Source organism: Rana temporaria, chromosome 11, assembly GCF_905171775.1.
Source record: "Rana temporaria chromosome 11, aRanTem1.1, whole genome shotgun sequence".
NCBI lineage: Eukaryota > Metazoa > Chordata > Amphibia > Anura > Ranidae > Rana > Rana temporaria.
The window spans coordinates 150,140,434-150,164,711 of NC_053499.1; the positions used below are offsets into that span (position 1 = coordinate 150,140,434).

Below are 24,278 nucleotides of genomic sequence, written 5' to 3' on the forward strand. Positions count from 1 at the left end.
TTGTAATAAAAACTTTTTGTCATTCTGAAGCTTCCCTCCAACCACTTTGCATATTATTTTATATACAGTGGAACCTCGGATTGCGAGTAACGCGGTTAACGAGCGTTTCGCAATATGAGCACTGTATTCAAAAAAATCCTAACGTGGTTTGCGAGTGTTGTCTCGCAAAATGAGCAGGATTCAGGCCAAAGCGGTGTGCAGTACCAAATTTGGCCTGAGGTGGGGGGGGCGTCGGATCAGAGCGAGCCGAATGGCGCTGATCGCAGCCAAAAGCCCAGAGGACAGTTCATCTAACCTTCGGCAAACCTCGGGAACGGAGTCATTCCGAGGTATGCCGAGGTGTCCTCGGGCCTTTCTGGCCGTTTCCGAGGCTCTCCGACACCCTTCCCCCCCACCTCTGGCCGCATGCAGTATTGCATGCCATTGAAGTCAATGCAGAACAAAATATTTTCGTTTCCATTGACTTCAATGGGGAAACTCGCTTTGATATGCGAGTACTTTGGATTACGAGCATTCTCCTGGAACGGATTATGCTCGTAATCCGAGGTTCCACTGTATACTGTAATGATGTATTTGCCAAATATTCTGCAGAAATCCCGGTCCACTGAGTCTGGCTGCAATCATTTTAACTGTGGGCAGCTGAAGCTGCTGCTTGTTCACTTCCTGGATTTACACAGAGGCACGCCTCCAGCTCTGTAGCGCTCATTGGCCCTCTTCCTGGAAAACTCTAAGGAGAGTGAGAGAGAGAGAGAGCTGTGCATGATGTCATAAGCCTAGGATAATGACCAGACAAGAAACAGGAAGTGGGCTGTATAAGGAAACAGGAAGTGGGCTGTATAAGGAAACAGGAAGTGGGCTGTATAAGGAAACAGGAAGTGGGCTGTATAAGGAAACAGGAAGTGGGCTGTATAAGGTATTTACTGGCAGAAAAAAAAAAATCTTTTACTATCCAAAGTTAAAACAACAACAGCAGAAGATTTAATAGATGAAAAGATGAAAAAAATGGCTGAAGTTCCACTTTGATAATTAATAATACTAATAATAATTAATCTTTAATATTCAATAAGATTGCAATCATGTGATCTGTCCATTCAATGAGGCTTACGAAGCAAATGGAAAACAGATCCAATTGAAATGTAAATTATTTTTTTGCTGGGAGGGTTGTTGATATATTCCCAGAATCGCCCGTCTCTTCAGTGCCATATCGTGAATTCTTTAGCATAGCAAGAAAAAAAAAATCCTCTGCAGCCCGTCTCGGCACTGAAGGGGTTAATGATACAGACGGTTCTCGAGCAGCTCCCGCTGTCAAGGTGTAGGACAATGGATGAAGCTGAGCTGAGATCACCATTATAATTACCTTCCAGATTCCGCCTCCTTCCTAGAATAACGCGGTGCAGCCGCGATATTAACACAAAATTACAGACGGATAAAAGAAAGTACAGTGAGATGAACTCGTGTTCCTCGAGAAAATTGCTGGGAGTGTCACGAGATCAAGTCCCGAAAAATTTCCTGCCTTGTCATCGGTGGCAGACTGCGGTGTAGAAAAGGCTCATTGTGTTGCGCTCAGTGGCGTACCTAGCATAGCTGGCAACTGGGGCAGAACACTTTTTAGTACCACCCCAAGTCATCAGAATTATTATTATATTTTTTTTCTTTTATGTATTTCATGATTTATTAAATAATTTTATGTGAAATGAATTGTCCTGTATGTTGGTTTAGGGCGCAGACGTGGCAGGTGAAGGTGGACGGCGGCAGCTGTACGAAGGATTGCAACTTTATACAGAGAGAGTGAACGGAGCCCCTACATCTGCCGGACTTGCAAGAGCTCAGAGACGCTACCACCTACATAGTTGCCAAGGTTTGAAAATAGGAGGAAAGACTTGAAGGTAACAAGACGATAAACGCTCCCCAGTTCTAGTTTGGGAGTAAAATGGCTGGCTGGAACAATACCCCTTCCAGAATTGATGGTCAGTGGCTGGCTGGAACTATACCCCCCAAGCATTGATAGTCAGTGGCTGGCTGGAACAATGCTCCCCCTGCAATAGTGGTCAGTGGCTGGCTGGAACAATTGCCACTTTCAGCAATGGTGGTCAGTGTCTGGCTGGTACAACACCCCTTTCAGCAATGGTAGTCAGAGGCTGGCTGGTACAACACCCCTTTCAGCAATGGTGATCAGTGGCTGGATGGAACAATTGCCACTTTCAGCAATGGTGGTCAGTGTCTGGCTGGTACAACACCCCTTTCAGCAATGGTAGTCAGAGGCTGGCTGGTACAACACCCCTTTCAGCAATGGTGATCAGTGGCTGGATGGAACAGTACCTCTTTCAGCGATGGTTGTCAGAGACTGGCTGGTACAACACCCCTTTCAGCAATGGTGATCAGTGGCTGGATGGAACAGTACCTCTTTCAGCAATGGTGGTCAGTGGCTGGCTGGTACAATACCCCTTTTAGCAATGGTGGTCAGTGGCTGGCTGGAACAACACCCCTTCCAGCATTGATATTCAGTGGCTGGCTGGAACAATACCCCTTCCAGCATTGATAGTGACTGCCTAGAACAATACACCTTACAACAATGGTCGTCAGTGGCTGGGTGGTACAATACCCCTTCAGCAATGGTCGTCAGTGGCTGGGTGGTACAATACCCCTTTCAGCAATGGTAGTCAGAGGCTGGCTGGAACAATACACCCTACATCAATGGTGGTCAGTGGCTGGCTTGTACAATACCCCTTTCAGCAATGGTGGTCAGTGGCTGGCTGTAACAATACCCCTTTCAATAATGGTGGTCAGTGGCTGGCTGGAACAATACCCCTTTCAGCAATGGTGGCCAGTGGCTGGCTGGAACAATACCCCTTCCATCATTGATAGTCAGAGGCTGGCTGGAACAATACCCCTTTCAGCAATGGTGGTCAGTGGCTGGCTAGAACAATACCCCTTCCAGCACTGGTGGTCAGTGGCTGGCTAGTACAATTGCCCTTCCAGCACTGGTGGTCAGTGGCTGGCTGGTACAATAGCCCTTCCAGCACTGGTGGTCAGTGGCTGGCTGGTACAATACCCCTTCCAGCACTGGTGGTCAGTGGCTGGTGACACCAGAGGAACCTGACATTTTAATGCAGTGTCACTACGTCAGCACTATATTCTTCTAGACAGTGTGGAGACCAACAGAGTGGCACCTAGGCAGACAAAACAAAAAGTGGTCATACCCTTAAAATTCTTCTGCAAACTATTTTAATTTGAGTTCTTCCCTGTAACAATCTTCCACGGAATATATATTGTATTGCTCCATTCTTTTTCTTCCTTCCACATTTTTCTCCCATTATGCCTCGCCTCTCTCAGGCTGTCAAAAACTTGATGAGAATTCGCGTCTATTAAGCCCGAAAAGGTCGTTTTTGTTGAAGGTTGCCATGGTGAACGCCATAAATTAATCATTTGCCGATGTATAATTTTCTTTCTTTTTTTCCCAGCATCCCGGAGATGGATTTATTGATATTGATTCTAGAGATGCTTTAATCTGTTTTTCTGGCTTTCAGAGGCAAACCACACACGGCGTCCTATCAGCCTAATTTTATTTGCCATTTGTATATTTTTACTGAGAGAGACTTTGCTGATTCCGGTAAAAAAATCGCATTAAAATCGCCCTCCGGTTCCTGAATTATAGCCGACATAAGGCTGAAGGTGTTCGCTGACTGATCGTTCCATTCCAAAAGAAAAAGAGTCATTCCTTCTCTGAGGAGGTTTTCTGTAATACTTTGTAACAATTATTTTTTATTAACCATAATAACAGTTGGATATACACCGACCAGCCATAACATTATGACCACCGACGGGTAACGTGAATAAAAATAGTTATCGCATTACAATGCCACCTGGAAGTGAGCGGGATTTATAGGCAGCAAGTTGCCCCTGAAGTTGATAAAATTGGGGTAGATTCAGAGAGCAATTGCGTCTGCGTAACCATAGTTACACAGCGCAATTGCTTACTTCCCCCGGCGTATCGAATGCTCCTGATTCAGGAACCTCGATACGCCGACTGCAGCCTAAGAAATTACTGGCATAAGGCTCCTTATGCCGTCATATCTTAGGCTGCATTCTTACGCAGGCCGCTAGGTGGCGTTCCCGTTGTGGTCAGCGTATAGTATGCAAATTGCATACTAACGCCGATTCACAACCCTACGCGAGCCCTGCGTACGCAGTTTACGTCGTTTGCGTACGTCGGTTTTTGCGTAAGGCTGCCCCTGCTATTAGCAGGGGCAGCCAATGCTACGTATACCCGTCGTTCCCGCGTCGCGAATTTAAAATTTAACGTCGTTTGCGTAAGTGAATCGTGAATGGCGCTGGACGCCATTCACGTTCACTTTGAAGCAAATGACGTCCTTGCGACGTCATTTGCCGCAATGCACGTCGGGAAAGTTTCCCGACGGAGCATGCGCACTACGTTCGGCGCGGGAACGCGCCTAATTTAAATGATCCACGCCCCCTACGGGATCATTTAAATTACGTGCCCTTACGCGGGGCATTTTTGAGGAGCGCCCACGCAAATTACGTGGCTACTGCTTCGTGAATGAAGCGTAGCGCAGATAATTTGCGGGGTCGCAGGGCAAAAACGGGACGCTGCTCCTCCGTAAGAAGTGCGCAGCGGTACCTGAATCTGGCCCATTGTGTTGAAAACAGAAAAAATGGGCAAGTGTAAGGATTTGAGCGACTTTAAAAAGGGCCCAATTTTAATGATTGGAAGACCAGGTCAGAGCAACGCCAAAACTGCAGCTCTTGTGGGATGTTCCCGGTTTGCAGTTGTCAGGACCTCCCTCTATGGCCATTATTGCAATTGCCCCTCTCCCCATTGCCATTTATATGGCGTTACTCCTCCCCCATGGCCAATAATATGGAGTTGCCCCTCTCCCACAGTCTGTAATATGTAGTTGCCCCTTCTCCATGGCCATTAATATCGAGTTTCCCCTCTTCGGAGGCTTTAATATGGAGTTACCCTCCCCCATTGCCATTAATATGGAGTTGCCCTCCCCCATGGCCATTATTATGGAGTTTCCCCATGTCCATTAATATGGAGTTTCCCCTCCCTCATGTCCATTAATATGGAGTTGCCCCTCCCACATGTCTATTAATATGGAGCTTCCCCTCTCCCCCATGGCCTTTAATAAGTTGTACTTCCGCCCTTGGCCATTAATACGTGGTTCCATGGCCACTAATATGGAGTTCCCCTCTCCCCATGGCCATTAAAATGGAGTGGCCCCTTTCCGCATGGCCATTAATATGGAGTTGCTCCTCTCCCCATGACCTTTAATATGGACTTGCCCCTCCCTCATGGCCATTAATACGTAGCTCCATGGCTATTAATATGGAGTTGGCCCTCTCCTAATGACCATAAAATATGGGTGGCCCTCTCTGTGACACTTAATATGGAGTTGCTCCTCCCTCATGTCCATTAATATGGAGTTGCCCCTCCCCCATATCCAGTAATATGGAGTTGCCCCTCCCCCATATCCAGTAATATGGAGTTGCCCCTCTACCCATGGCCATAATATGCAGTGGCCCCTCCCTAATGGCCATCAATATAGAGTGACCCCTCATACCATGGCCATTAATATGGAGTTGCCCTTCCTCTCATGGTCATTATTATGGAGTTGCCCCTCCCCTTATGGCTATCAATATGGAGCTACCCACCTCTCATGGCCATTAACATGGGGTTGCCCCTTCCCCCTATAACCATTAATGGTTATAGGGGGGATGCCTGATGTGAAGGGGAGACTCTAATATGGGGTGGGGGTCAGATGTGAGAGGAAGACTCTGATGTGAATGGGGCAGGGGGCTGTAGTGAAAGAAAGGAGGGTCTGATGTCTGAGAAGGGTTCTCTGATGTAAATGGGGGGACTCTGATGTGAAGTGGGGTTCTGTTATGCAACTCGGGGCTCTGATGTGAAGGGGGAACTCTGATGTGAAGAGGGGGGACGCTGATGTGATGGGGGAATCTGATATGCAATGGAGGACGCTGATGTTAGAGGGGGGACTCTGATGTGAGAGGGGGGAATCTGATATGAGAGGGGGAAATCTGATATGCAACGGGGGCTCTGATGTTAGAGGGGGGACTCTGATGTGAGAGGGGGGAATCTGATATGAGAGGGGGGGAATCTGATATGAGAGGGGGGAATCTGATATGCAACGGGGGGCTCTGATGTTAGAGGGGGGACTCTGATGTGAGAGGGGGGGATCTGAAATGAGAGGGGTAATCTGATATGCAACGGGGGGCTCTGATGTAAAAGGGGTCTCTGATGAAGTGGCCCTCCTAATGAAAAGTTATGGAGACCCCCATTCTATACAATAAGCCAATATGAATATGTAAAGTATATAAATATATAAAACGTGTAAATCCATTTCCTTCGCTCTCATGTTTGTTCGATGCCTCAGGTTTGCAGAACGACAAACTCTTTTTTGCTAATCTCTCATATTGACGGCTGTTTTCATTCCTTTTTATTTTAATTTTCCTGGAAACATCTGACGCTGTAGAACAAAGGGAGCCTCAGAAGAGCGGTTTGCGCAGGGACGTTGGCGGCTGTTTGAACAATGTTGCGCTCTCAAAGACTCCAATAATGTATTCAAACTTTTCCGTGCACTCCGATGTGTACAAATCAGGTACACGAATCCTCTCGCCAAACATTTTTATGAGCGGCAGAAGATATAAATCAGCATAAACTACAAAGAAGTGAATTTGCTGTGTACACGCTGCCCCCTCCTCGTCCTCCTGCGTCAGGGCTTGTCAGACACATGCTTAGCAACAATTGCAGATAAAAGCATTTCGTTTTCAAGGATTTTTTTCCGCAGCAGGAAGGTGCAGTTCTTGTCTTGCTGTAGTTCTTGTTAGGAAAATGCACAAGAACTTGGAGGGTGTACTGGACAGTTAAAGAGGAACCCCGACCTGTATTTTAGTCTGTATACAAACTGCAATGATAAAACTTGTCAGATAGTGGAGGAGGAAGCAGTGCTGGATCAGCAACCTGTATATCCCCCCCCCCCGTGCCTTTTCCCCTGATTTCTCTGTCTAAATCAAGGGCTGAACTATCAACCCGCCCCCCCTCCCCCCCCCCATGCCAAGGTGTCAAACTCAATTTCATCGTGGGCCGCATCAGCTCTATGATTGCCCTCAAAAGGCCCAGTTGTATCTGTAAGATTAGATGTCCAGCGCATGCCCTCCCCATATATTAGATGTCAAGAGCCACCCCACCATCAGAAGTTGAGTCCCTCACTCTCCCTTACATCACAGTGCACATCCTTATGCTACTTCTGGGAAGAAGATGGATGCATTGCTTGAAAGCAGAAAGTAAGGGTCTGGAGTAGGACCAGAGGAGGGCTGGAGATCTCCTTTAGCTGCAGGAGAGGTGTGAGGGCCACATGAAATGACCTGGAGGACCGGATTCGGCCCGCGGGCCTTGTGTTTGACACCTGTGATCTAGGTGTTATCCTGAGCTCTGAACTCTCCCTTCGGCCCCACGTCCAATCACTGTCCAAAGCTTGCCACCTCAACCTCCGCGAGATCTCCAAAATACACCGCTTCCTAACCAATGACACCACAAAGCTCCTAATTCACTCCCTGGTCATCTCTCACCTCAATTACTGCAACTCCCTCCACATTGGATTACCTTTACATAGGCTACCCCCTCTTCAGTCCATCATGAATGCTGCTGCAAGACTCATCCACCCTATCGACCGCTCCATGTCGGCTACTCCTCTCTGCCAATCCTTGCACTGGCTTCCACTCACCCAACAAATTAAATTCAAGATACTAACAACTACTTACAAAGCCATCCACAACTTGGCCCCAGCTACACCACTAACCTAGTCTCATAATACCAACCAAATCGTTCTCTTCCTTCCAAGACCTCCTACTCTCTAGGCTTCCTCGTCACCTCCTCCCGTGCTCGCCTCCAGGACTTCTCCAGAGCCTCTCCCATTATCTGGAATGCTCTAGCCCAATCTGTCCGACTATCTCCTACTGACTGGGCCTGGACTTGAACCTCTTCAGTGTCTGGCCATGACTCTTCTTTTTTCGCTGAGCTACCTGAGATGCTGGACAGCACCCTGCTTGATCCATTGGACAACCCTGCCTTGTGTCTTGATTTCTGTTGAACCTTGAACTCTTTGCTCCTCCCATGAACTTCCTTATATAAGCCATGTCTCTGCACTTCCTTTTGCCTGATTATTGTGCTTTATATCCTGCCTGCTGCCTCAAGCTATCTCTATTGCTACTTGGAATCGACCTTGGCTTGTGATCCTGACTAAGAAACTCTTCTCCTACATCGACCTTGGCTTATAATCCCGACTAAGAAACTCTTTTCCTCCATCGACCTTGGCTTGTGACACAGACTACGAAACTCTTCCTCTGCATCGACCTTGGTTTGTGATCCCGACTAAGAAACTCTTCTCCTGCATCGACTTTGGCTTGTGACCCCATTTACGAAACTCTTCTCTTGCATCGACCTTGGCTTGTGACCCAGACTATGAAACTCTTCTCCTTTGTTGACCTTAGCTGGTGACCCCATCTACGAAACTCTTCTCCGGCATTGACCTTGGCTTGTGACCCAGACTATGAAACTCTTCTCCTTTGTTGACCTTAGCTGGTGACCCCATCTACGAAACTCTTCTCTAGCATCGACCTTGGCTTGTGACCCAGACTATGAAACTCTTCTTCTGCATTGACCTTGGCTTGTGACCCCCATCTACGAAACTCTTCTCTAGCATCGACCTTGGCTTGTGACCCAGACTATGAAACTCTTCTACTGCATTTACCTTGGCTTGTGACCCCATCTACGAAAATCTTCCTCTGCATCTACCTTGGCTTCTGACCCGACTACAAAACTCTTCTCCTGCACTGATCTTGGCTTGTGACCCCAACACTGATCATCAGTCTAACGGTTTAGACAATTCAATCTCTTACAGAACTGACAACTGTGCTTAGCCTGACAATATGGGCCATTGATCTCCACTCACTACAGGAATACTACTAACAGAATAATCTGGGCAAAAGAACACGGAGACCGTCGCAAGTCCACGATCACTAAGTGAACATGTTCTTTCACTAACTGAGGCTGTTACAAACTAAGCCCAGATGATTCAAGGCTTACAAGCACAAGAGTTACAAGCGAAACTGCCATCACAACTTGCGCAGAAATGTAAAAACAAAGAACTACAAACAGTGATTATAACCACCTCCCTTTGCCTGATGCCTGATAAATTCAATGCAAGTCCAAAACATCACAGAGGCTTCCTGAACCAATGTCAACTGCACTTTCAGCTGCAACCTCCCCGATTTGCAACCCCACGCTCCAAGACAGGCTTTTTTTTTTATCTCTGCTCATTGGTGAGGCCCTTGCATGGGCTTCTCCATACTTGGAGCAAGACCATGCTATTCTAGGAGATTTCAACGGTTTTGTGGTAACCATGGATTTCATTTTCGATGATCCCAATCGCAGCTCAACTGCTGAATCAGTTTTACTGAACTTGCACCAAGGGAAACGTCCTGTTGTTGAATATGCTGTCGAAGTTTGTTGATGGGTAACCGATATCACTTTAGAAAAGGACTTTCTGAGGATATAAAAGATGAGCTACTCAGAATAGATACGCCAAGTGGTCTTGATGACTTTATCAAATTAAGTATTAAGATCGATAGACATTTTATGGAGAGACACATTGAGAAACAAAGATCAGCTGGCTTTAATTCGTCTTTCAATCTTTAACCAATGGTTATACTGTTTACTAGTTCTGAACCTGAACCTGAATCTATGCAGATTGGATTTCTCAGCTTTGCTGAAAAGAAAGGCAGACGTGAACAGAACCTTTGCCACTATTGCGGTCAGTCAGGTCACTTCGTCCTCAGGTGTCCAAATAAATCAAGACAAACAATTGCAGTGGCCGGTCAAACAGAAATGTCCACATCTAGGGAACAGGTAATATCCATTACATAACCATTTGTCTTCCGTAACGCAAAACGAAAATTAGATTTATTTTAAAGTGGAGGTTCACCCTATAAAAAATTTCTAACACTCACTACATCCAGCCCAGTCCTGCATATAAAATGACACTGACCTTTTTTTTTTCTTTGCCGTAGATAGCGTTTAGCCGTGGAATTCACCGCGGCTTCCGGGTAGGGAATCCCGCGGGAGTGGGCGTTCCTATTGTCATGCCAATTGATTGACATGCTAAACAACGGCGCACACAGTGCGTCACGACTTCCCGAAGGAAGCTCGGGTCGGCTTGGCTCTATTCGGCGCCTGCGCACCGGCGCCGAATACAGCCGAGAATTCCACGGCTAAACGCTATGGCAAAGAAAAAAAAAAGGTCAGTGTCATTTTATATGCAGGACTGGGCTGGATGTAGTGTTAGAAATTTTTTATAGGGTGAACCTCCACTTTAAGCATAACAGAATAATCTGGCCAAAAGAACACGGAGACCGCCGCAACTCCACGATGCCTAAATGAACATGTTGTTTTGCTAACTGAGGCTGTTACAGCCCAAGCCCAGATGATTCAAGGCTCATGCCGCGTACACACGATCGGAAAAACCGTCAAGAAAACCGTGGATTTTTTTTCAGACAGAATCTTGGCTCAAACTTGTCTTGCATACACGCGGTCACACCAAATTCCGACTGTCAAGAACGCGGTGGCGTACAACACTACAATCCGAGACAAGAAAAATTAAGTTCAATGATTCCGAGCAGGCGTTAAATTAATTCTGAGCATGCGTGGTTTTTTTTGTGCGTCGGAAATTGCATACAGACGATCAGCAGTTTTCTGACAGGAACTTTTTCCGTCGGAAAAATAGAGAACCTGCTCTCAATCTTTTGTTGGCGGAAAAACAGCAAAAGTCCGATGGAGCCTACACACGGTCGGAATTTCCGACCAAAATCTCTCATTGGACTTTTCTTGTCGGAATTTCCGATCGCGTGTATGCGGCATCACAAGCACAAGTACAAGAGTTATGCCGCGTACACACGATCGTATTTACCTTGATGACATACTTATCTTTTCTACCGACTTCCAGGAACATCGGGATCATGTTCGTACAGTTTTAGAACGATTACTACAAAATAAATTATACATTAAGTTGGAAATTGTTTATTTTGAACAGACCCGTATACAGTTTTTGGGTTGCATCATCTCTCCTGAAAGGCTGAACACGGATCCCAGCAAGATTCAGACCATCCTATTCAATTGTGTAAGTAATGCCAATAATCAGATTTTGCGCTCAAGCTTGGCTTGCATACACACGGTCACACAAAAGTTCTCGGAACTTTCGACCGTCGAGAACGCGGTGACGTACAACACTACGACGAGCCGAGAAAATGAGGTTCAATGCTTCCGAGCATGCGTCGAATTGTTTCCAAGCATGCGTCGGAATTTTGCGCATCGGAATTGCTACAGACGATCGGAATTTCAGATCAGAATTTTTTACATCGGAAAATTTGAGAACCAGCTCTCGACTTTTTGTTGGCGGGAATTCCGACAGGAAAAGTCCGAGGGAGCCTACACACGGTCGGAATTTCCGATTAAAAAGCTCACATCGGAATTTTCTTGTCGGAAATTCCGACCGTGTGTATTATAAGCAACTTGTGCAGTAACAACAACAAACTTCTTGATTTGCAACCCCACGTTCCAAGACAGTCTTTATTTGATCTCTGCTCATTGATGAGCCCCTGGAACGGGCTTCTCCATACTTGGAGCAAGAGACCATGCTATTCTAGGAGATTTTGAGGGTTTTGTGGCAAACATGGATTTAATTTTCGTTGATCCGAATCGCAGCTCAACTGCTGAACTGGTTTTACCAAACTTGCATCAAGGGAAACATCCTGGGCCAGATTCTCTAAGATCCTGCGGCGGCGTTGCGTAAGCTATTTACACTACGCCGCCCCAACTTACAGGAGCAAGTGCCGTATTCCCCAAACACTTGCTCCGTAGTTTGCGGCGGCGTAGTGTAAAAGGCCCGGCGTATCCCTGCGTAATTCAAAGGGGGCAGCTTGTATTTAATTTAAGCGCGCCCCCGTGCCGATCGAACTGCGCATGCGACAGGCTTAAAATAGCCCAGTGCGCATGCTCCAGTTCTCGACGGAAAACGTCAATGACGCCGACGTGTGCGTCATTGACGTACAGACGTATTCAAGAACGACTTAGGAAAACGACGTACCCGACGGGAAAAGACGACGTGGACCCGACGCCATACTTAACATAGCATACGGCCGACTGCCGTAAGGTAACCCCTCATATAGCAGGAGTAACCTTACGCTTACGCAAACGACGTAAGCGACGGCTACGTGACGCAAATTCGTTCGGGAATCGGCGTATCAGGCTCATTTGCATAAACAAATGAGACCTGAACGTAAACGCCACCTAGCGGCCGGCGGCGAATTACATTTAAGATCCGACAGTGTAAGTCACTTACACCTGTCGGATCTTGGCCGTATCTATGCGGAAATGATTCTAGGAATCACTCGCATAGATACCCGGGCCAAAAAACAGAGATACAACGGTGTTTCCTGAGATACACCGTCGTAACTCTGCTCAGAATCTGGTCCACTGTTGGTAATTTTGTTGAATTTCGGTGATGTGTAACTGATACTACTTGGAACGACATTGCAAAGCGTTTTTACTCTAGAACATAACTTTCTGAGGATATAAAAGATGAGCTACCCAGAATAGATATGCCAAGTGGCCTTGAGGCCTTAATCAAATTCAGTATTAAGATCGATAGACGATTTATTACGAGGCAAATTGAGAATCAAAGATCAGCTGGCTTTAATTCCTCTTTCGAGAGAGAGTAAACTTACAAAAAAAAAATACGCCCTGCAAGACAAAGGCATAATGAGCTAGTATGCATAGAATACTAGCTCATTATGAAGTACTTACCTGAGATCGAAGCCCCCGCAGGGGTGCTCGTTCCCCTCCTCCACCGCCGCCATCTCTTCCAGAGTGACTTCCTTGTTTCGCGGCTCTGGCGATGTGACTGGCCGGAGCCGCGATGACGTCACTTCCGCATGCGTGCCGGACCTGTCAGGGACGGCACGATCCCATTCAGAAACGGCACGCTCAGTGCGCCTGCGCCGTTGTCTACAGTGCCGTCTTTCTTGCAAATATCTCCTTCACCGTGTAGGTTAAGAAGATATTTATTGCACCTACAGGTAAGTCTTAATCTAGGCTTGCCTGTAGGTCTAAGTGGTCTGTAAGGGTTTACAACCACTTTCAATCGTCAACCAATGGTTAAACCATTTACTAGTTCTGAACCTGAACCTATGCAGATTGGATTTTTGCTGAAAAGAGACGCAGATGTGAACTCAACCTTTGTTTCTATTGCGGTCAGTCAGGTCACTTCGTTCTCAGATGTCCAAATAAATCCAGGCAAACAATTGTAGCGCCCGATCAAAGAGAAATGTCCACATCTAGGGAACAAGTGGGATCCATTACACAACCCTTTGTCTTCCATAACACAAGGAGAAAATTAGATTGTGTGTCATCACCCACATTTTATTTTAAGCGTCACTCTTAAAGAGAAAGACCAGTTATTCTCCAACTCAGCAATGCTGGATTCCCGGGGCTGGTGGTCAGGGCCGTCTTAATAGCATCATGGGCCCCTGGGCAAAGTAATGCTCTGGGGCCCCTACAATGAAGACAGTGCAGGTAAACACATCAAGTAGGTAGGACGGCTCAAGGACAAGCTGCTTTGGGGAAAGTGCAGGGGCCTCCATGCAGCTGGGGCCCCTGGGCAGTGCCCAGGAGTGCCCTCTCATTAAGACAGCCCTGCTGGTGGTAACTTTATGGATTTGAAGTCTGCTGAAGAAAATTGCATCACCCAAATACCTAAACCATCCCCAGTACATATGGAGACAGTGGATGGCTCTCTACTCACCTCCGGATTAATCATTTATGAGACCGTTCCTCTCCTCCAAGAGTTAATATACCTTTCAACCTGATATCTTCTCCCCAATTTCATGTTATTTTATGAAATACCTTGCCTATCGGTTCATAACCCCACTGTTGACTAGCAGGCCAGAAACCTTGCCTTTTCTTCTGCACATTGTCAGTTACACTCCCTAAAAAAGGACATCTCACAATGTTGGTGTATTATGCACCACTATTCTCTTGTTATATTTTCTTTTTTGTTTTGTTTTGTTCGGTTGGTTGTATAAATAGAAAAAAATATGACGCTAAGTGAACAACAATAAAAAGCAGCAACTAAAAAGTGATATACACACAAACTAGACAATGAAAAAAATAATAACCAATGTGTTAAAACATAAGTTCAGTGAAGTCCAAAGAAAACACAATTAAGATGAAATCTTTTGCGATTCAAAAGTAAGGAAATCCACCACCAAAAGTGAAGACACCATAAGGAATACAGGCTTACCAGATGGCAAGCAAAGATAGCTTGCGGCTGTAAACCCCAGCCCGGGCATTTAGCAGGGACTGCAGCACTCGCCAGTGGAGATAATCAACAGGTCCTCAAAAGCACAGATGTCCCCAGGCAGATGAGATACCCAAAAAGTAATAGGACTCACAATAGTGAAATATCGTAGATATAGTGTAAAATTTAATGATATAAAACACTTACAAGAGAACGATCGTATAAGCAGCATAAAAACAAAGCCGGCTGGCTAAGCAAATGCCTCTCCACTCGGACTGTCATGCGATAACGTCAGCACGTCTCCTCTCCCGACGCGCGTTTCGTCACACAAATGACGTCGTCTGGGGCCCCAGCTTATACGATCGTTCTCTTGTAAGTGTTTTATCTCATTAAATTTTACACTATATCTACGGTATTTCACTATTGTGAGTCCTATTACAGTACTTTTTGGGTATCTCATCTGCCTGGGGACATCTGTGTTTTTGAGGATCCGTTGATTATCTCTACTGGCGAGTGTTGCAGTCCCTGCTAAATGCCCGGGCTGGGGTTTACAGCCGCAAGCTATCTTTGCTTACCATCTGGTAAGCCTGTATTCCTTATGGTGTCTTCACTTTTGGTGGTGGATTTCCTTACTTTTGAATCGCAGAAGAATTCACCTTAATTGTGTTTTCTTTGGACTTCACTGAACTTTTGTGTCTGGCAATGACTCTTCTCGCTGAGCTACCTGAGATGCTGGACCGCACCCTGCCTGATTCATTGGACAACCCTGCCTTGTGTCTGGATTTCTGTTAAACCTTGAACTCCTTGCTCCACCCATGAATTTCCTTCATTTTTCTGCACCTTCTGTTGCCAAATTTGATAATTGTGGTTCATATCCTGCCTACTGCCTCGAGCTACCTCTATTGCTACTTGGAATTGACCTTGGCTTGTGATTCCAACTACGAAACTCTTCTCCTCCATCGACCTTGGGTTGTGACCCCCAATTACAAAACTCTTCTACATCGACCTTGGCTTGTGACCCTGACTACTAAACTCTTCTCCTCCATCGACCTTGGCTTGTGATCTCAACTCCGAAACTTTTCTCCTCCATCAACCTTGGCTTGTGATCCCAACTATGAGACTCTTCTGCATCGACCTTGGCTTGTGATCCCAACTACGAAACTCTTCTCCTCCATCGACCTTGGCTTGTGATCCCAAGTACGAAACTCTTCTCCTCCATCGACCTTGGCTTGTGACCCCCGACTACGAAACTATTCTACACCGACCTTGGCTTGTGACCCCAACTACGAAACTCTTCTACTGCATCGACCTTGGCTTGTGATCCAAACTACAAAACTCTTCTCCTCCATCGACCTTGGCTTGTGATCCAAACTACAAAACTCTTCTCCTCCATCGACCTTGGCTTGTGATCCAAACTACGAAACTTTTTTCCTCTATGGACCTTGGCTTGTGATCCCAACTATGAAACTCTTCTCCTCCATTGACCATGGCTCGTGATCCAAACTACGAAACTCTTCTCCTCCATGGACCTTGGCTTGTGATCCCAACTACGAAACTCTTCTCCTCCATCGACCTTGACTTGTGACCCCTGACTACGAAACTCTTCAACACTGACCTTGGCTTGTGATCCCAACTACGAAACTCTTCTCCTGCACCGACGTTGGATTGTGACCCCGACACTGATCTCCTCGGTCTAACGGTTCAGACAATTCAATATCTTACAGAACTGAGAACTGTGCTTAGCCTGACATTATTAGAGGTATTCCCCATACACAGATTTTGTCCACTTTGAGATGTTTCCTGAAAACTCATCTCTTCAGGGAAACGTATCTGACCCCCACCTAACAACTGTACATTTATTTTCTCCATCAGCACATCCCCCACAGTTATTACCTTTTGTATCTCTTGACCTTTCATTTTTAGATTGTCTACCCTCAAGTTGTAAAGCGCTGCATAAACCATTGGCGCTATATAAATCCTGTATAATAATAATAATAATCATAATAATAATAAAAAGTGGCAGCGTGTGTGGTGTCTGATAGTGGAGGAGGAAGCAGTGCTGGATCAGTAATCTGTATATAAGGTGACTTTGTGTGTCTTGTCATATAGTGGAGGAGGAAGCAGTGCTGGATCAGTAATCTGTATATAAGGTGACAGTGTGTGTCTTGTCAGATAGTGAAGGAGGAAGCAGTGCTGGATCAGTAATCTGTATATAAGGTGACAGTGTGTGTCTTGTCTGATAGTGGAGGAGGAAGCAGTGCTGGATCAGTAATCTGTATATAAGGTGACAGTGTGTGTCTTGTCTGATGGTGGAGGAGGAAGCAGTGCTGGATCAGTAATCTGTATATAAGGTGACGGCGTGTGTCTTGTCTGATGGTGGAGGAGGAAGCAGTGCTGGATCAGTAATCTGTATATAAGGTGACAGTGTGTGTCTTGTCAGATAGTGGAGGAGGAAGCGGTGCTGGATCAGTAATCTGTATATAAGGTGACGGTGTGTGTCTTGTCAGATAGTGGAGGAGGAAGCAGTGCTGGAACAGTAAGCAGAGGAGACTCAGGAATTCAAACTTGCCCATTTACTTTATTGGAAACATAAGACTTCATCAAATAAAATTGTGTGAAGAATAGATACATTGGGGCAGATCCACAAAAGGATTACGCCGGCGTATCTACTGATACGCCGGCGTAATTTTTAATTTCCCGCGTCGTATCTTTGTTTTGTATCCACAAAACAAGATACAACGGCATCTGGGATCGATCCGACAGGCGTATGTCTTAGTACGCCGTCGGATCTAAGCTGCAATTTTTCGGCGGCCGCTAGGTGGCGTTTCCGTCGAAATCCGCGTCGAGTATGCAAATTAGCTAGTTACGGCGATCCACGAACGTACGTCGGCCCGGCGCATTTTTTCACGTCGTTTTCGTTCGGCTTTTTCCGGCGTATAGTTAAAGGTGCTGTTATGAGGCGTACTCAATGTTAAGTATGGTCGTCGTTCCCGCGTACAATTTTGAAATTTTTACGTCGTTTGCGTAAGTCGTTCGCAAAAAAGGGATTTGCGTAGAATGACGTCACCGTCGTAAGCATTGGCTTGTTTTTCCGGTTAAATTTCGAGCATGCGCACTGGGATACCCCCAGGGACGGCGCATGCGCAGTTAAAAAAAAACGTTGTTTACGTTGGGTCACGACGTATTTACATAAAACACGCCCCCATTACATCCATTTGAATTCCGCGCCCTTACGTCGCAAGAGATACACTACGCCGCCGTAACTTACGGCGCAAATTCGTTGAGGATTCGAAAGAAAAAAAAGTAAGTTACAGCGGCATAGTGTATCTTAGATACGCTACGCCCGGCGCAATAATGCGCCGTTGTACGTGGATCTACCCCATTGTCTAAAATATTGATAATTCTACAATTTTTGATGCGCCCCCCCTCCCCCGATTCCTCTATTTGCTGAGGCCGGTCATGTGACATTTGTACAATCTCTCTTCTCTGGCACATTTAAAGGGACAGGCCGTCCTTGGGGGGGGGTCTGTCCTGATTTATATCCGCCATCTTCCATAACAAACACCTGTCAATGTGTCCGGCAGCTCCAAACAAAGACGAGATTTATAAAGAGAACCGCCCTGAGAACGCTCGCCTGCCCAGCAATCATCTCCGCACAACCAGACACAAACGCATTATAGAAATAAAGATGGCGCCACGCATCAGCGCACTTATATTACACGCGGTCAAAGGGCAAGGACGACCGGAACGCCGATCCCTGACAATAAAACACGGCGCGCTTAAAAATAAGACCTGCGAGTCCACAAATCAGGAGAATGAGACGTCCGTTATATTGAGAGTAACACCGCGCCGCGATGTAGATAAAGGTCACCGCAGGATTCTGGGCAAAAAAAATCCTCTTTAAAAAAACATTTCACCGATATTTATTTATAGACGCCTACATACCTTCCTCGGTGATCCGGAGATCTTTCCCCCCGCCGGATCCTCTTACTGCGCATGCGCACTGCAGCCCCATTCATGTCTATAGGTAAGCCATACTCATGGTGGCCAATCGGAGTGCGGCTTAGAGAACCGGCCCGCCCTCTAAGTGCAGCACACCTGCAATCTTTCCTCTGTCAGGTTCCTAGTTTGCTTTTCATTTTATTGCGCATGCGCACTGCAGCCCCAGCCATTGCTATGGGTAAGCCGTACTCATGTCCGCCTCCAAAAGTCCTTCGGAGTGCAGCTCAAAAAATAAGCTGTGCTCTCTGTACTGTGCTCTCTACACTGTGCTCTCTACACTGTGCTCGCTACACTGTGCTCTCTGTACTGTGCTCTCTGTACTGTGCTCTCTACACTGTGCTCTCTACACTGTGCTCTCTACACTGTGCTCTCTGTACTGTGCTCTCTACACTGTGCTCTCTACACTGTGCTCTCTGTACTGCACTCTCTACACTGCACTCTCTACACTGCGCTCTCTACACTGCGCTCTCTACACTGTGCTCTCTACACTGTGCTCCCTGTACTGTGCTCTCTACACTGTGCTCTCTGTACTGTGCGCTCTACACTGTGCTCTCTGTACTGTGCGCTCTACACTGTGCTCTCTGTACTGTGCTCTCTGTACTGTGCTCTCTACACTGTGCTCTCTACACTGAGCTCTCTACACTGTGCTCTCTACACTGTGCTCTCTACACTGCGCTCTCTACACTGCGCTCTCTACACTGTGCTCTCTACACTGTGCTCTCTGTACTGCGCTCTCTACACTGAGCTCTCTACACTGTGCTCTCTACACTGTGCTCTCTGTACTGCGCTCTCTACACTGTGCTCTCTGTACTGCGCTCTCTACACTGTGCTCTCTACACTGTGCTCTCTACACTGTGCTCTCTACACTGAGCTCTCTACACTGTGCTCTCTACACTGTGCTCTCTGTACTGCGCTCTCTACACTGTGCTCTCTGTACTGTGCTCTCTGTACTGTGCTCTCTACACTGTGCTCTCTACACTGTGCTCTCTGTACTGTGCTCTCTACACTGTGCTCTCTGTACTGTGCTCTCTACACTGTGCTCCCTGTACTGTGCTCTCTACACTGTGCTCTCTACACTGTGCTCTCTGTACTGTGCTCTCTACACTGTGCTCTCTGTACTGTGCTCTCTGTACTGTGCTCTCTGTACTGTGCTCTCTACACTGTGCTCTCTACACTGTGCTCTCTGTACTGTGCTCTCTACACTGTGCTCTCTGTACTGTGCTCTCTACACTGTGCTCCCTGTACTGTGCTCTCTACACTGTGCTCTCTACACTGTGCTCTCTACACTGTGCTCTCTACACTGTGCTCCCTGTACTGTGCTCTCTACACTGCGCTCTCTACACTGTGCTCTCTGTACTGTGCTCTCTGTACTGTGCTCTCTGTACTGTGCTCTCTGTACTGTGCTCTCTGTACTGGTTGGTGACTGCTGCAGCAAGCTTTAAATAGGGCACTGACGCCAGGAGTCCCGCCCGCATTGCATGCGTAATGGCACACGCGCGTGCACAGTAAAGAACACTGCATTTACGGTGGTGTTGCCCGCATGCGCGCGCATGCGCACTGCGCACGTTTGCGCACGCATGCGCACTGTGCTCGTTGGTCCAGGCAACCACGGTTGGTTCTCTGACAGTAATAAAACTTAAAATCGTACTATTCATGTATATTTCCTTATTTTGAGCACCGCTAAAATCCCAATCTCCTAACACACACTTTTTTTACCCATCGCTTTTTTTAATTATCTCTCTACGTTTAAAATGTTTATAATTAGGACCATAACTTTCCGAATGTTGTTTCCCGCGTAACGCCAATCGTCTCCTGTGTGGTAATAAAAGGCGATGAAATGTAGGAGATTCGTCACAATGATCATCAGAAGAAGAGGCGTCCCCTCCGACGCACCTGGGGAAGATGAATTTCATATTGTAATTAACGTAATTCTATTATTATTTTTTTTTGCTTATGGTGCCGTTATCTACGCAAACTGTAAATGGCTGCAAAGAGGCTGTGGGAGATCAGAAGCGTTGAGATAAAAAAAAAAATAACGGTGAAAACAAGTATTTTTATACAACAAAAATTTGGGGATTGCTTATGATATCCTGTGCTTTTCGGAAACGAAATGTGATTGAGTTAGGGCTTTACATTTGCTTTATGTGTCAGCGCGCTTCACTGCGTTCCTTTAATATAAATGGAAAGGCAGAAGTCAGGAGTCACAGATAACACGGGAAAAGCTGATTCAACATTGCCCTTTCTCATTTCCTGCCCTGTGTCCACACCATCCCTCTTCATTACCCATCACCTACAAGACTGACAGGAATTGAGTCGTCTATAAATCACTGCCAATCCAATCAGCGCCACCTCCCCTCCCCCGCCACCGACCATCACAGGAGCCGGTGGTAAAGTTTCTGCATTAACCCGCGTCGGGAACACCCGGGATCAGATCCTAGCTGGGTCCTTCACAAAGGATCGCATGCCATCCATTAGAATGTACTTTGCCGTTTGCCCATGGTGACCAATCAGATGGCAGCTGTAACAACTTGCCTACTAGGCCTCTCACATACATTTTTTATATATATATATATATATATATATATATATATATATATATATATATATATATATAAAATGACTTATGCCGCGTACACACGACCGTTTTTTCGGGTTGTAAAAAAAAAATCGTTTTATGTCATTAAAAAATGTAATTTAAAATGGTGGTGTGTGGGCTTCACATAATTTTTTCGGGTTTTTCGGGTTGTAAAAAATGATCGTGTGTGGGCTAAAATGACGTTAAAAACCTGCGCATGCTCAGAAGCAAGTTATGAGACGGGAGCGCTCGTTCTGGTAAAACTACTGTTCATAATGGAGTAAGCACATTCATCACGCTGTAACAGACAGAAAAGCGCAAATCGTCTTTTACTAACACAGAATCAGATAAAGCAGCCCCAAGGGTGGCGTCATTTGCATGGAACTTCCCCTTTATAGTGCCGTCGTACGTGATGTACGTCACCGCGCTTTGCTAGAGCATTTTTTTTTTTCACGATCGTGTGTAGGCAAGGCCGTTTTAATGATCGGGTTTAAAAAAACTTTGTTTTTTCGAGACCATTAAAAACTTCATTTTTTACAACCCGAAAAACGGTTGTGTGTACGCGGCATGACAACGATGTAACACTTATTAGCAATTTTGGCAACTGCTGTAGCTTTGCAGCTTCTGTTTGGTCAGTCAAATCTTCAAATCTCCCTTTCATTTGATGCAGCAGTTAAGATGCCAGGGGGGCACTTACTTATTACCAGTTCCTTTAAATCTGATCTCTGGCCTTCCCTTCAGTCTCGCACCGTTGTACACGATCCTCTCCTGGACTGAAATGGCTTACACTTATTTCACCGCACACTGTGAGCTTCTCACAATGAGCATTAGAAGCTGCAGCAATATAGGCAAAGCCCATTTCAGGTCACCTGTGGCCAGGGATCAGGGATGCACCACAGGGTAGTGAACCCCATGACCGACTGCTGCGATAAGAGAGGAAGTGTGAACCCAAGATCGCCCAGGGCGCGGAGTCTAAGACCCAGCTTTGTGTTCACCAGAGCCTCTAGTGGTGAGGATGGCCTTCGCCGCAGCTGGATCCAGGTCGCGACCCCTGGGATCCCCTAGGTCACGCTCCGCAGGGAGAGAGGGGAAGCAGCAAGCAGGACAAGCGATAGTGATGGGTAAGCCGAGGTCGGGGCAACAGGCAGACAGGGGTAACCGAGGGACAGGCAAAAGGTCAAGATCACAGGCAAACAGGAGAAGTCAGGGACGAGCCAAAAGCGGTACACAGGAAGATAATTGTAGCACACTGCAGACAGGAACTAAAGCAAACAACACTGTTGAACAGCACTGCAGGCCTGTAGTGCAATAGTTAATATAGACTTCCTGGGATGGCCTGGGTGGGGCCATACAGGAAGGAGAGGAAATAAGAAGGTAACCAGAACAGAGTCAGGCCTCTAATGAACAGATGGGAACAGGTAAGCTGCCAGACTATTGCATATCCATGACAGCCCACCTCATTTCCTAGCTGGAAGATGTCCAGCATCGTCTAGCCCTTTCCGCCCCTACCTGTACGTCCCTGGTCTGTTGCTTTTATATTTGGAGTTTCTACATCTCTACTTTTACTGTTATTGCCGAATGTCTTTGTTGCCATGTGGAATGCAACATTCAAATCTTTGCCAGATTTCTTATTTGTTATCTCTCGTCTCCCTCCTTTTTTTTCTTCTTTCTTAGTGTAACGGAAGGGCCCGTGGGACCCAGAAGCTTTTGAAAAGTATGAGATACTCATGTTTCCGCTTCCCCGACGACTCTTATGTCTAAAATCATCCTATGTCCACTAGGGGCATAGGATGACTGATAAATGATTATTCAAAATATATTCCAGGATATCGTTAAAGAACTAATTACTGTTTGTTGATTCTGAACTCAACAGGTTAATTGAAAGATGTCAATGTCCTCAACTCCAGCACACTTGTCTGTCTGTTGTGATGTAAATGAATCTAGGTTGGCTTCTGAGGATCTTTCATTGTGGCTTGTGCTAATTGACCCTGTATTGTATGAAGGCCTATTGATGATAAATGTGTATTGTGAGTTAACAGACAGCCTAAAGGTCAGGTGTATGAATTATCAGTTGTAGTTAATTGGCTCATGTAAATTATGTCAGAGCTGGAGCCAGAATGTCTACTAAAAGATGTGTATTGGGCTCGTTAGGAACCATTGTCTGATGTTGTGGGTGGAGTTGGGTCATTGTTCATTTGGGTTACTGCAGTATTCTTTTTGTGTATATAAGAGCCTGCTTTCTCAATAAAGATGTTGAACCTCAAACAGAGCTGTGTCTCGTTAATGGGGGAATTCGTATGGGTCGTGTTCGCCGGATTGTGGAGTGTCGAAAACTGCCTTGGTTTCGGGAATGGAATATCATAAACGGCTTTAACCCCTGTCCCATTTGGGGTGCCGTTACACTTAGCATGGGATACCCCGGGATCAGGAGCTATTTTTGTGCCTCTGCAAACGAGGATAGGGCCTCTTTTTTGCGGGAGGGGGATGGATGTAGCACCCTCATAGGCTGCTAGGCAAATGTAGTTCTATTAGCCTTGTATGTGCCTATGCACAAAAACATGGCAGCCGAAGCTTGTGTTCCGTTTTGATATAAAATATATTATATGAATGATTTTTCTATAAGACTGGAACAATCTGTTTAGATAGAAACAGAAATCAGATTGTGTTTGAGTTGATACTTCTCAAACGAATGCCTTGGTAACAAGAACACAGGCTGTCCTCAAACAATGGGACAGTTTAAGCAGTCTGTTTTGTAACTATGGTGCACAACCTGACATATAAAAGGTTGTCATGGATAATCTGGACAGGACACGCCATGCCTTAGAACCAGGAAAAGTCTACACCAGCCAAGAAGAATCCTGAAGACGCTTTTACCTGATCTCCAGCAACTGTTTATAGAAGCTTTGGGTCCTCGTTGCCAAAGGAGGTTATGAACACACAGTAACCTGAGTTACGTAACATCTCGCTTGATATACCTGTCAGTCTTGTACTGTATTCCTAATATTAATAGTTTTGTGTGTACAGCATTTTTGTATAGTAAAAGCACATTTGCACACTGCAGAGGTCAGAGCTTCCTTGCTTATACCGCAAAGTAACCTTGCTCGATAGACGCAAGGAAAACAGTGCTCTGGACTGATGAGTCTGTTCGCGAAGGGCTGGAGAGCGGTACAATAATTTGTTTCTGCAAACAACTGTGAAGCATGGTGGAGGTTCCTTGCAAGCTTGGGGCTGCATTTCTGCAAATGAAGTTGGAGATTTTGGTCAGGGTCGTTGGTGTCCTCAATGCTGCGAAATACAGGCAGATACTT

General features: G+C 46.1%; 1 protein-coding gene across 1 annotated transcript in view; it reads left to right on the top strand.

Moving 5' to 3' along the window:
- Positions 1-250: 250 nt before the first annotated feature.
- Positions 251-24,278, top strand: part of LOC120916840 (putative uncharacterized protein DDB_G0286901) — a 118,263-nt gene continuing 94,235 nt past the window's right edge. The window contains exon 1 of the mRNA XM_040327784.1: positions 251-329. Coding sequence (XP_040183718.1) covers positions 251-329 — 79 coding nt within the window. The remainder of the gene's footprint in view (positions 330-24,278) is intronic.